The sequence below is a fragment of the Cetorhinus maximus genome, chromosome 6 (assembly GCF_964194155.1).
Source record: "Cetorhinus maximus chromosome 6, sCetMax3.hap1.1, whole genome shotgun sequence".
Lineage (NCBI taxonomy): Eukaryota > Metazoa > Chordata > Chondrichthyes > Lamniformes > Cetorhinidae > Cetorhinus > Cetorhinus maximus.
The window spans coordinates 69,733,440-69,747,043 of NC_135884.1; the positions used below are offsets into that span (position 1 = coordinate 69,733,440).

The following is a 13,604-nucleotide window of genomic DNA, read 5'->3' on the forward strand; positions in this document are numbered from 1 at the left end:
CCTGTCCTAATTTGAATGCATTGAACAGGAAGAATGGCGTTACCTTCTCTCTGGAGGATCTGTCCAGACATTGAGCCCCAACCCAGCCCCTGACTGGCTGTCAGAAAGAGCATGGAGGGACATCCAGAGCCTTGCTAGCCTGCAGCACTTTGCCAACTTTACAGAAGATTTTACAAACTATCTGGATGAATTCCAAGGAATCTTTGACAGCCAGGAACCTCACAGGTGATTTTTAAATACCCATTGATTGGGATAATGCTTTGCACGCTTATTCATGTAAATTTTTTTTACCAGAGATTGCGGGCCCCAATTGTGCAAGAGGCCTTGCTAGAGCATGCAGGGTCAGTGGGAAGGCAGTGAATTTGCACGGGAACAGGAGGCATCTGCACTCCTGCAGATAAATTTCCAAAGCCTGGGAGCTCATATGGGCCAGAGTCCGTGTCATCTGCTACTGTCCAGGATGTTCCCCCTCATCCTTCCCTCTTCTCTCCATTCCATCCACCCCTTCTCTATCCACTCCCCTGTATATCTATCCTAACTACCCTCCACCCTTCCCTCTTCTCCCTCCCCCTCCCTCAGCCCCTGCCTACAATTCCACCTTTGCAATATTTACTAGCCGTTCATGTTTATCCCCATGGAATGAATACAAGCAGTCACTCCAATTATTTGTCTATTTAACATTTGTTAGGTTTCTTAAGAAATTTAAAGGCCACCAATTAATACCTGAATGCTGCTCACAACACCAATTGGTGCTGATTTCTGGATTAAATTCAGACTAGTTTAAACTAACACAGGAGAACCATAAAAGTACAGGCAGGGGTACAGCCCACTTAGAAGAAAAATCTCATGAAGGAATAGTTCCAACAGTTGAATAGAAAGAACAACTGCTGAGAAAGAGAAGACGACCAGCAATCATGAAGAGGTGTCAAAGCAATACCCTCCAATCAGAACTTCCCGGCCTTGCAATGGTTACCTGCTAATATTTGAAAAGCAGCTAAGCCCTAACTAAACCATGTTATGTCTTAATTTAGATGGTAATTTTGACCTGGGTGCGTGGTGGCAGTGCATACCAGGACTGTAACTTACAGTGATATATAGCAGTAAGGTGAAGACCCTCATCTATGGTTCCCTATGCAACTCATTGTCATCATGGGGAGCATTGATCAGGTGCCAGGGAAGGAGAAAAACTTTAGAAGAAAATCATCCAGGATACATTCATGCACCTGCAAAGACCCAGTTGTAGAGTGGTATCGGCAAGTCCTGAGCACAGGTTTCAGGCCCATTCTTTCAGCTAGCTGGGAGACTCAAATAAAGTAACTTACAAAATAAAGAAAGGGGGCTAAACTGGACAGTCCGCAAAAACAGGCATGGGGATCACGATGCACGATTAACCCCCACCTGTTGATTCCCATGCAGACAGCACATTAACTTCGTGCTGCCTGCTAATTTGCATGATTGTTGTGTGCAGCTAGTGCTAAACACACTCTTAGGCAAGGGCCCAAGTTCTTGCCAGGCTAGCACCACTTCAAGCTTGCCTACGCTACTTAAAACCAATCGGCAGCTCTTAAAAGGGAGGTGCATCTGGCTGCAGAAGGCGCTGGAACTGTTTGCGGAATAGAGTCTGCATAGGAAGAAGAGCAATAATGGTGCAACAGGGGAGAGCCCAAGCTCCAAGGTTCTCTAATGCTGCCATGGATGCCTTGGTGGAGAAGGTGGAGAGGAGAAGAGATATGACCAATCCACAAGAAGATCCAGGAAGCTCTCCAGATAAACTTCGCAAAGGCAGTAGACCCAGACACCATGACAGTCAGTGCCAAAATTCTAGCCCTGAGGAGCTGGATGCAGTGCTGCAAGAAGTTCAATTACCTCACAAGAATGGTAACATTCAACCGATGTATCTTCAAATGCCGTATCCCACCAGCTGCACCTCACTGTTCAATGCACAACATCCCTTCACTCACCTACCAACAACCTCTATCAATTACCACTCATGCCTAACATCCATAGCTTCACCTCACCCCCACACACTTATCACTGCTGCAGGGCTCACACCCATATCTCACAGCTTGCACACATTGCCAACTATTCAACCATAACAGCCACATCAGCAAACAAATTGCACCACACTCACTGACATACTTCCATCTCTCTTGCAGAACAAGTTGGCAAATAACCAGAGGCAGCAGGATTGAACCAGCAGGGGACAGATACAACTTCATATCTTCACCCCAGTGGAGGAGACAGTGCTCATCATCATTAAAGCAGCATTGACTGAAGCAGGGTTGAAACCACTGAAGATGGTGTCCTCATTCCTAATCCTCCTTCTTACATCCCACTTCCCCTTTTTCCCACAATCTCTTCTGGTTTACTATCTGCACATAGTGTAAGCACTTACCTCTTCCTTTCCCCCCTCCCCTCAACACAAGCCTGTCCTTGTGCCTTTCTCCTTTCAGATTCCCAAGAACTGCAACCTGGCCCAGCTGTAGTAGAAGAGCAGGAAGATAGTGATGAAGATGAAACAGTTGCTTGCTGTTACACTGTCAGACACCAGTTCAGATACTGACACTGTGCATACTTCTGAGGATAGCTTAGAGGTGGGATCTGCACATGGTGAGATGCTAGGCATGAGTGGCTGCAGCAGGGGTTAAGGGTCATATAGTTCCCTGGTCATTGGCAAGTGGGGTCGCACACGAGTTCTGTTGCAGAGGACTCAGGCAAACACATCATCATAGAATCATTGAATGATACAGCACAAAAGGAAGTCATGTGCCAGCAGTTTGGTATAGCTATCCCAATTAATATCACTCCCCTGCCCTTTCCTCATAGCCCTGAAAATTTTTATTCCTTCAAGTATTTATCTACTCTTTTGTATGTTACTAATGAATCTGCTTTCACCACCTTTCAATCAGTAAATTCCAGATCATAACTTGCAGTGTACAAACATGTTTCCTCATGTCACCCCTGTGTTTTTTGGCCAATTACCTTAAATCTTGTCCTCTGCTTATTGACCCTTCTGCTACTGGGAGCAGTTTCACTTTATTTATTCTCTCAAATCCAATCATAATTTTGAACACCTCTATCAAATGTGACCTACAGAAGAAGGCTGATGGGTATGCACAAGGAAATGCTTGATACTTTGGCAGCCCTGCCTTAAAGGCTTGCTGCCACTCAAGCTCAAACTGCTGCCATTGTAGCTAAGGATACCAGTGCTCAAAGCAGCTTGCCATGTGTCATAACAGTCCAGCAATCTGTCCTCCCAACAGTTTACTAGGATTGATGAGGCACCGTCCCTGGTGAGTGGCAGTGGTTCCATGGAGCACAAATCTGTCCCCACTCGGAATGACAGCATTCATCCTCCCACGCCTGCCATCCAGCCGTGCCCCTGCCTGTTGCCAACTAGCCCAGACTGCTGCTGCCCATGCTGAGATGGTGCATTCCGAAGTCGGACCTTCTCAGGCCAGAGCTACTCAAGGTTGTTCTGTAAGGACATCTGCAGTCTCTCCCGTTGAAAGCCATGCTGCAACCTCGGGTAGCAGTGCTTAGGAAAGCTACACAAGGGATAGACAGTAAAGGAATGCACAAGGGCGATTAGATGTAATTTGTATACAGTATAGCATGAATTCATTTACAAATTTGGTTGAGAATATTTATTTTGTGCTGGTTTGTATTTTACGTTTTGACTAAGAGGACACATTGTCAGTAACAAAGGGGAAAGTAAAGGTGGGACTGTTGGTGAATGAGGAATTGGGGTTGCGTTTGCTGATGTTGCAGTTCCAGGTCCCGATGGATTTCATCCTAGGGCCTTAAAAGAAGTGGCTAGTGAGATAGTTGATGCATTAGTTTTAATTTTCCAAAATTGCTAAGTTCGGTGGAAAATTCCATTAGATTGGAAATTAGCTAATATAACTCCTTTATTCAAAAAGGGAGGGAGACATAAAGCAGGAAACTATAAGCCAATTAGCTTGACATCTGTCATAGGGAAAATGTTAGAAGCTATTGTTAAAGATATTATAACAGGGCACTTAGATAAATTAAAGGTAATCAGGCAGAGTCAACATAGTTTTGTGAAAGAGAAATCATGTTTAACCAATTTAGTGGAGTTCTTTGAAGAAGTAATATGTGCTGTGGATAAAGGGGAACCAGTGGATGTACTTTACTTAGATTTCCAGAAGGCATTTGATAAGATGCCACATCAAAGGTTATTGCGGAATATAAAAGCTCATGGTGTAGGGGGTAACATATTGGCATGGATAGTAGATTAGCTAGTTAACAGGAAAAAGAGAGTAGGCATAAATGGGTTATTTTCTGGTTGGCAAGATGTAATGAGTGGTGAGCCACAGTGATCAGTGCTGGGGCCTTAATTCTTTACAATTTATATAAATGACTTGGATGAATGGACCGAAGGAATGGCTGCTAAAGTTGCTGATGACACAGAAATAGGTAGGAAAGTAAGTTGTGAAGAGGACATAAGGAGGCTATAAAAGGATATGGGTACATTAGGTAGGTGGGCAAAGATGTGGCAAATGGAGTATAATGTGGGAAAATGTGAAATTGTCCATTTTGGCAGGAAGAATAAAAAATAAGCATATTCTCTAAATGGTGAGAAATTGCAGAAGTTTGAGATGCAGAGGGGTCTGGGTTTCCTAGTGCAGAAATCGCAAAAGGAACAGCAAGTAATTAGGAAAGCAAATAGAATGTTATTGTTTATTGCAAGGGGAATTGAGTGCAAGAGTAGGGAAGTTATGCTTCAGTTATTCAGGGCATTGGTGAGACCACATCTGGAGTATTGTGTACAGTACTGGTTTCCTTATTTAAGGATAGATGTAAATGCATTGGAAGAATTTCATAGAAGGTTTACGAGACTAATACGAGGAAGGGGCCGGCTGTCTTACGAGGAAAGGCTGGACAGGCTAGACTTGCATCTGTTGGAGTTCAGGATAGTAAGAGGCAACTTGATTTTTTAAAAATTCATTCACAGGATGTGGGCTTCACTGGCTGGGCCAGCATTTATTGCCCATCCCTAGTTGCCCTTGAGAAGGTGGTGGTGAGCTGCCTTCTTGAACTGCTGCAGTCCATGTGGTATAGGTACACCCACAGTGCTGTTAGGAAGGAAGTTCCAGGATTTTGACCCAGCGACAGTGAAGGAATGGATACATTTCCAAGACAGGATGGTGAGTGACTTGGAGGGGAACTTCCAGGTCGTGAAGTTCCCATCTATCTGCTGCCCTTGTCCTTCTAGGCGGTAGTGGTCGTGGGTTTGGAAGGTGCTGTCTAAGGAGCCTTGGTGAATTCCTGCAGCGCATCTTGTAGATGGCACACACTGCTGCTACCGTGCGTCAGTAGTGGAGGGAGTGAATGTTTGTGGATGTGGCCAATCAAGCGGACTGCTTTGTCCTGGACAGTGTCCAACTTCTTCAGTGTTGTAGGAGCTGCACTCATCCAGGCAAGTGGGGAGTATTCCATCACATTCCGGACATGTGCCTTGTAGATGGTGGACAGGCTTTGGGGAGTAAGGAGGTGAGTTATTCATTGCACAATTCCTAGCCTCTGACCTGCTCTTGTAGCCATGGTATTTATATGGCTGGTCCAGTTCAGTTTCTGGTAAAAGGTAACCCTCCGGGATGTTGATAGTTGGGGATTCAGTGATGGTAATGCCATTGAACATCAACATGGTTGGATTCTCTCTTGTTGGAGATGGTCATTGCCTGACACTTGTGTGGTGCAAATGTTACTTGCCACTTGTCAGCCCAAGCCTGGATATTGTCCAAGTCTTGCTGCATTTGGATATGAACTGCTTTGGTATCTGAGGAGTCGCGAATGGTGCTGAACATTGTGCAATCATCAACGAACATCCCCACTTTCTGACCTCATGATAGAAGGAAGGTCATTGATGAAGCAGCTGAAGATGGTTGGGCCTAGAACGCTACCCTGAGGAACTCCTGCAGTGATGTCTTGGAGCTGAGGTGACTGACCTCCAACAACCACAACCTCCTTCCTTTGTGTTAGGTATGACTCCAACTAGCAGAGAGTTTTCCCCGATTCCCATTGACTCCAGCTTTGCTAGGGCTCCTTGATACCACACTCTGTCAAATGCTGCCTTAATGTCAAGGGCAGTCACTCTCACCTTACCGCGGGAATTCAGCTCTTTTGCCAATGTTTGAACCAAGGCTGTAACGAGGTCAGGAGTGGAGTGGCCCTGGCGGAACCCAAACTGGGCATCAGTGAACAGATTATTGCTTAGCAAGTACCTTCCTTTGTGTTAGGTATGACTCCAACTAGCAGAGAGTTTTCCCCGATTCCCATTGACTCCAGCTTTGCTAAGGCTCCTTGATACCACACTCTGTCAAATGCTGCCTTAATGTCAAGGGCAGTCACTCTCACCTTACCGCGGGAATTCAGCTCTTTTGCCAATGTTTGAACCAAGGCTGTAACGAGGTCAGGAGTGGAGTGGCCCTGGCGGAACCCAAACTGGGCATCAGTGAACAGATTATTGCTTAGCAAGTACCTAACTTTGTGTTAGGTATGACTCCAACTAGCAGAGAGTTTTCCCCGATTCCCATTGACTCCAGCTTTGCTAGGGCTCCTTGATACCACACTCTGTCAAATGCTGCCTTAATGTCAAGGGCAGTCACTCTCACCTTACCGCGGGAATTCAGCTCTTTTGCCAATGTTTGAACCAAGGCTGTAACGAGGTCAGGAGTGGAGTGGCCCTGGCGGAACCCAAACTGGGCATCAGTGAACAGATTATTGCTTAGCAAGTACCACTTGATAGCACTGTTGATGACCCCTTCCATTACTTTACTGATGATCAAGAGTAGACTGATGGGGCGGTAATTGGCCAGGTTGGATTTGTCATGGTTTTTGTGTACTGGACATACTTGGGCAATTTTCAACATTGCTGGGTAGATGCCAGTGTTGTAGCTGTACTGGAACAGCTTGGCTAGGGGCGTTGCAAGTTCTGGAGCACGAGTCTTCAGTACTATTACCGGAATGCTGTCAGGTCCCATAGCCTTTGCAGTATCCAGTGCCTTCAGCCTTTTCTTGATAACACGTGGAGTGAATCGAATTGGCTGAAGACTGGCATCTGTGATGTTGGGGACCTCCGGAGGAGGCCAAGATGGATCATCCACTCGGCACTTCTGGCTGAAGATTGTTGCAAATGCTTCAGCTTTATCTTTTGCACAGATGTGCTGGGCTCCTCTATCATTGAGGATGGGGATATTTGTGGAGCCGCCACCTCCGGTGAGTTGTTTAATTGTCCGCCACCATTCATGACTGGATGTGGCAGGACTGCAGAGCTTAGATCTGATCTGTTGGTTGTGGGATTGTTTAGCTCTGTCTATCACTTGCTGCTTATCTTGTTTGGCACGCAAGTAGTCCTGTTTTATAGCTTCACCAGGTTGACATCTCATTTTTAGGTATGCCTGGTGCTGCTCTTGGCATTCCCTCTTGCACTCTTCATTGAAACATAAAATCCTGAAAGGACTTGACAGGGTGTATGTGGAAAGGATGTTTCCTCATGTAGGAGAATCTAGAACTAGGGGTCACTGTTTAAAAACAAAGGATCGCCCATTTAAGACAGATGAGAATTTTTTTTTCTCTGAGGGTTGAGACATTTTGGAACTCTCTTCCTGAAAAGGTGGTGGAGGCAGAATCTTTGAATATTTTTAAGGCAAAGGTAGTTTCTTGATAAGCAATGGGGTGAAAGGTTATCGGAGGCAGGCAGGAATGTGGAGTTGAGGCTACAATCAAATCAGACATGATCTTATTGATGGCAGAACAGGCTCAAAGGGCCGAATGGCCTACTCCTGCTTCTAATTTGTTTGTTCATAGTAGTAGAATGAGGTGATCATGGACACTCCAGTAAGAAAGGGGCTGTGCTGGTTACCTCCTCCCTTCCACTTCCTCCTCCTCTTCCTCAGTTGGTCATCACATAGCTAGAGCTAAGGGCTGTGCCCTCATGATAGGAAATATGTGCAGCAGCATGCAGCAACTTTGACATGCGCTCTGCCGAGTACTGGAGGACTTCTCCAGAGCAGTCCAGGCAATGGAAACATTGTTTCAGTGCCCCAATGACCTGCTCTATCATATTTCATGTGGCAGCATGGCTTTTGTGGTATGTATGCTGCACATATGTACATGGGTTGAACACTGGAGTCATGCGCCATATAGTCAAAGGATAGCCCTTTGTTGCCCAGTAGCCTACTCCTAGTTTGTCATGGTGACTCAAATGCAGACAGCACAGCGGACTGCTGCAGAATGAAGATTACCCAGCATTGAACTGCATGATAAACTGGATATGACAACATACCAGCTGGATGTTGAGGGAGTGGAATCCTTTTCACTCACAGTACATCTCAGTGTTTTTATCCTGTGCCCACAAAGTGACATGCGTGCTGTCAATGATCCCCTGCACCATGGGGAAGCCTGCGATCCTCACAAAACCGCATGCTCGTTCCACCTGCATCTCTCTGGCAAGAGAGAATGAAATGTATTTAGCTGTCTTGGAATACAAAGAGAGCCTCAGTGACCACCCTTATGCAATAGTGAATGGCAAACTAAGATGTTGCAAATATCATTGGCCCCTACTTGGAAGGAGCCCAAAACAAAAGTTCATACTCATGGTTAACTTCACAGCTGCTGGAAATGCCATCCTCACCTGCTCTAAGGTTGCAGTTGTAACCAGTGTTCCCTCTAATTTCACTACGCTGTGCATGGCCAGTTTGTTGCACTGAGCAGCCCCTGTATGATTGCTGTACTGTCTGTTGTATCCTGTGCAGTTAAGTTCTGGACTGCTGCACTGCCAGTAGCAGGTGGCAGATTTCAGTGAGGATATACTTGTGAAATGCAGATATCTAGTTGGGGTAGTGGTCCCCTGAAGATCCTGGGTGGAGATGGCATTCTGTTGAGAGCCCTTCTCCTCATCATTCTCCTCCCTCTTCCAGCAGTTTGTCCTGCTAGTGTCACCTCTACTCATTTTTCCTGTCATGCTGTAGTCTAAGAAAAATGCACAGTATTTTACCCATGTCTGGGAGCAAGTAGTTCATGCAGAATGCTTGAAGTCAGGCCAAAGTCATTCAGCATGTGCCAAACCACACAGACTTTAGCAATTTTTAACAACCCTGGAAACCATCAAACACTTCTACAATCACAGCAATGGCCGATGGAAATCAATCAGCAACTAACCTGTAAATAGTTGATGATCCCTCTAAATAGTACTGCTAGGGGATCCTTCCTGCTCCTGAATGCATGTTCAGCTGCACATTTAAGAGATGGCATTAGTTGGAGCGCTGAACCCCAAAATGGCAGTTTGAAAATGTTACACACTGATTGACATCACAATCTGTCTTCTCTGAATATTTCTGGCAGATGCTCCTTACGCGCTCTAATGGCCTTACAAATATGGCCCCTAGCAGGGCTTGCACCAGATGCATGCTGCGAACATTATTTTGGAATCAAAACAGTACTCAGAGTACTGAAAAACAGTGTTAAGAAGCCAAACTTTGTGGACCCCTTTATTTTCATTGCTTTACCAGTTGCAATTAAAGTAACTATCAGTTCCATCCTATCAAGTGTGATTGGGTTGTCCATCAAGTTGAAATTCATTCTGCAGAAGATTTGTGAAAAGTTCATTACTTTCACCAGCTTGCTGAACTTTAGCGACTTTAGAATTAGTGGCTGAAATTTTTCAAGTTTAATTATAACCAAAAAGAAAATGAAATATATATATATATATATATATATATGTTTTTTTTTAACAGACAACCTTTGCCTGGAGAGTTAGAGAGTGAAACAGATTCATTTCAGAAACTGCTTGTTATGCGCTGTCTTCGACTAGACAAAGTCACCAATGCCATGCAGGACTTTGTGTCATTGAACCTTGGACAGAAATTCATTGAGTCCCAGGTCAGACTTACAGCTTCATATTTATCTTAAGTTAGACTACTGTTATAATTACATTTGTCACACATTATTTTCACAAAATGTTTTCAATTTTTTGGGACAATGAGAAGAAAAATCATGAATGTTGGAGACAACATAGGGCAGAATTTTACATTTGGCGTGCAGATGCACACCCGACACATCGGAACGTAATATGACGCGCGATGATGTTGGCCGTGCGCCCCGATGTCATCGCGCTCACGATATTTCGCTCGGCGGGCGCGCACTGGAGTCGGCTGCTAACCCACCAATAACTGAAAGGCCTATTAAGGCCATTAACGAATTAATTAACTTCAAATTTACACTGTTCGTCCAACCTAATGGTTGGCGGGCAGGCAAAAAGGCCAAGCAGCCTTTACATTTTTAGGAAACCTCATCCACGAGCGGGATGAGGTTCCTAAAGCTAATACAACATTAAATAAAAACTTTCTTTTGACAGTAAAAACATGTCCCATCTCATGTGACACTGTCACATGAGGCGACATATTAAAGACATTAAAAATTTAATTAAACAAGTTTTTTAAAAAGCACTTCAATCTCCCTGAGGCAGCTCCATGCCTCAGGGAGATTGAAGCGCTCTTTCGTGCACATGTGCAAAAGAGCACTGGACCCAACTCTCCCTCCTGCCCCCGCCCGCACAGGTAGTGCTCTACCACTCGTGATCCATGCTGGGCGGGCCTTAATTGGCCCACCCGCGTGAAATCGTGGTGTGGAGCCAATCGTGGGTAGCAGTCGGCTCCACCACCACTCCTGCCGGGTCCGCCCAACCAATGTAAAATCCTGGCCATAGAATTGAATTGAGTTTTACAGCACATAAACAGGGCATTTGGTCCAACATATCTATGCCACTATTTATGCTCCACACCAGTTTCCTCCCACCTTCATCTAACCCTATCTCCATATCCTTATATTCCTTTATCCCTCGTGTGCTTTTTGGCTCATCCACTCCACGTGGTAGCAAGTTCTGCATACCCCCCTTGAGTAAAACAGTTTCTCCTGAATTCTTTCTTGGATTTATTAATGACTATCTTATTTTTATAGTCACTAGTTTAGATTCTCCAAATCGAAATATCTCTATGTCAATCTACATCTAAAATAAGAACAGCAAATGCCAAAAACATACAGCAGGTCTGCTAGCTTCTGAATGAGCAAGGTGGGCTAAGTTTTGAATGGGAAACTGCTCCACTGTCATTATCACTTAGCGATGAACTACCTGCACATTCAGAGCCCTTTAACAATTGGCAGGAGAAGGGTAATCAAGCTGCTCCTCGCGTGATGTAGGTGGTTGGGTTATGTTGCTTGCAAACTGTGCCAGAGTCCTATTAACATCATGGGACCAAATTTGCATTATACAATGAGAGTTCCACTTGTCTCCAGTGAGAATCTTGGCTACTTATCTGAAAGCACTAATCAAAATCATGCCTGGTGGAACTGCAGCAAAAACAAAGTAACAGAAGGAAGCCATTTAGCCCCCCAAGCCTGTTCTGCCATTCAGTGAGATCATGGCTGATCTGTGGTCTAACTCTATATATCTGCTTTTGCTCCATATCCCTTAATACATTTGATAGATTTTTGTTAGCCAATCTCAGATTAAACTTAAAGTTCCAAACTTTTACTATCCTTTGTGCGTATATGTGTTTCCTAATTTCACTCCTGAAAAGTCTGGCTCTGTGGCTGAGGAAGAGCATTCCTGCGGCGAGAAAAAGGTTTAGTGGTACGATCACCTTTGGTTCCTCTCCATGGATGGCTGCTACCAGGTTCCAGCATCTCTTGTGGCTTTGGCATGCTGGCTAGGTGTTGCAGCGTATGCACAGTGGTTGTAGTGTTGACCTGCTATACCATCGTCGGGGCCTGAGGTAGAGGCTTCTCAGACTGTTGATCACTCTCTTTCACCTCTTCTACCTGAGACGTTGTGGTTCCCTCCTAGATGTTTGGTTGGTCTGACCATTGAGGGTTTTCTGGAGAATGAACAAGCCTGCTCTGCAAAGAGAGAAGGTAGTTCAGAGCGGAAGTCCCAGTCAGGGTACTTATTTTCGTTTGAGTACTTGGGAACATGCTGTTCTGTTTGGTTAACTACAGTGGCTGTTTTGACATCACCTGCCATCTTGAGGAGATCCAAGGCTACACAGGCAGCCCTGCTCAGGAGAGAGAAAAGCTGGTTACAGATAACGTACATGAGCTCAAAGATCTGTTTTCCGCTATGCCTCAGTGGTTTCAGAATCATACCAATGACTGGAAGTCAGATTCCTCCAGGCCTCAGCCACGGTTCTTTGTCCGACAGGACTGTCATGCTGGCTTCTTTATCTAATTTAAAATTTATTAATGGCCATCGACAGAAATGTCCGCATTCCAGAATGAAAAAGCAGGATCTTTGAGTTCACCCATGAAGCAAGGCTGTGTCTCTTCTGGGTTTGCAGTCTCAACCTTATGGATCAGTTAGGGCCTTCTGTGCATTTGAGTTCTTACCTTGTACAGTTAGCAATAGTGTCCGATCCTGTTGCATTGGAGGCATTGGGCTGCACTTGCAGAACATTGATGTTGCCTGTCAGGGTGCTTCACTCCACAGCTGTGGCATGGTTGTTGTACTGGCCTGTTCCAATATTGCCTTCCCTGGCTTAGAGTGTTCCTAGTCTTTGTGACCTGACAAGCTAAACTGAGGGTTGGCCTCTGTACCATGTTTTATTCTCTTCCCTTAAGATTATCCTGTACTGCTTACAGATCTGACTGTCTAATTATCTGGATTGCCTTTTCCAGGGTTAGATCTTCCTTTACTTGCAGCTCTTCTGACTTTTTCTGCAATGCTGTGTCTTTTCCTCTGAAGACCCCAATTTTGTGATTGGTCTGAGCCTTAATTAGTCCAAATTAACTTGGAAGTGTGCAATTGGGACCCATGTTAAAAAAATTTAAAATGAGCTTTAAGAGCTTTCTGAATTTCAAGATGGTGTCACTGTTCACTTGGAGACCAAGGGATTTCCCATGCTTGCCAGTTTTTGATGGGCCCTGCAAAATGGCGATGGTGCTCTTCTTGAAAAGAAAATTTAACAATGGCTGCCTGGATTGACTGCCTGCAGATTTATTTTGTTCAGTGGTTTACTTTTTTAAACTATCCAATTGGTTGAATTGGAGCTTTTGCAGGTTTTTTTCTGAGCTGGGCAGTCGTGACATTCCCAAAATATTCAATTAATTCGGGGTTTTTTTTGGACACGTTTGGACACCACGTGTTCAGGCTCAGACTCTGGGATCGGGTTTTGGGGATGTATTTCTTTCAAATGGCACTTCCGACACTGAATTATTTTAAAGATATCTCAGGATTTGCTGCATCCTGGAATTTAAAAAAATTTAGCTCACTCCTGCACTCTGGGAACCAAAGCTGGACTTCTGCTGCAGTGAGGAATTTTAAATTTCAGTCTCCAGCTTCCAAGCCTTGCTTTGGAGCTTTTTCCTGGAGATTTTTTTCCTCTGCACTTCTGCTTCTGGAGCCTATTTTCAGGTCAGAATGCTTTTTTGAATTTTTCTTCAGTGTTACGACCACGGTCAATGTTATTCGCTGAGCAAGCCAAATCCCAGAAGGAAACCTGTCTTATTGATCATACCTATGAAATATCACCTGAAACTTAACTGGAGCAGCCGCATAAATAATGTGGCTACAAGATCAGGTCAGA

General features: G+C 44.7%; 1 protein-coding gene across 1 annotated transcript in view; it reads left to right on the forward strand.

Annotated features, from left to right (window-relative positions):
* The window catches only part of dnah1 (dynein, axonemal, heavy chain 1), a 532,475-nt gene that overhangs the window by 454,947 nt on the left and 63,924 nt on the right, over window positions 1-13,604 (forward strand). The window contains 2 exon segments of the mRNA XM_078543835.1: window positions 29-225; window positions 9,762-9,906. Coding sequence (XP_078399961.1) covers window positions 29-225; window positions 9,762-9,906 — 342 coding nt within the window.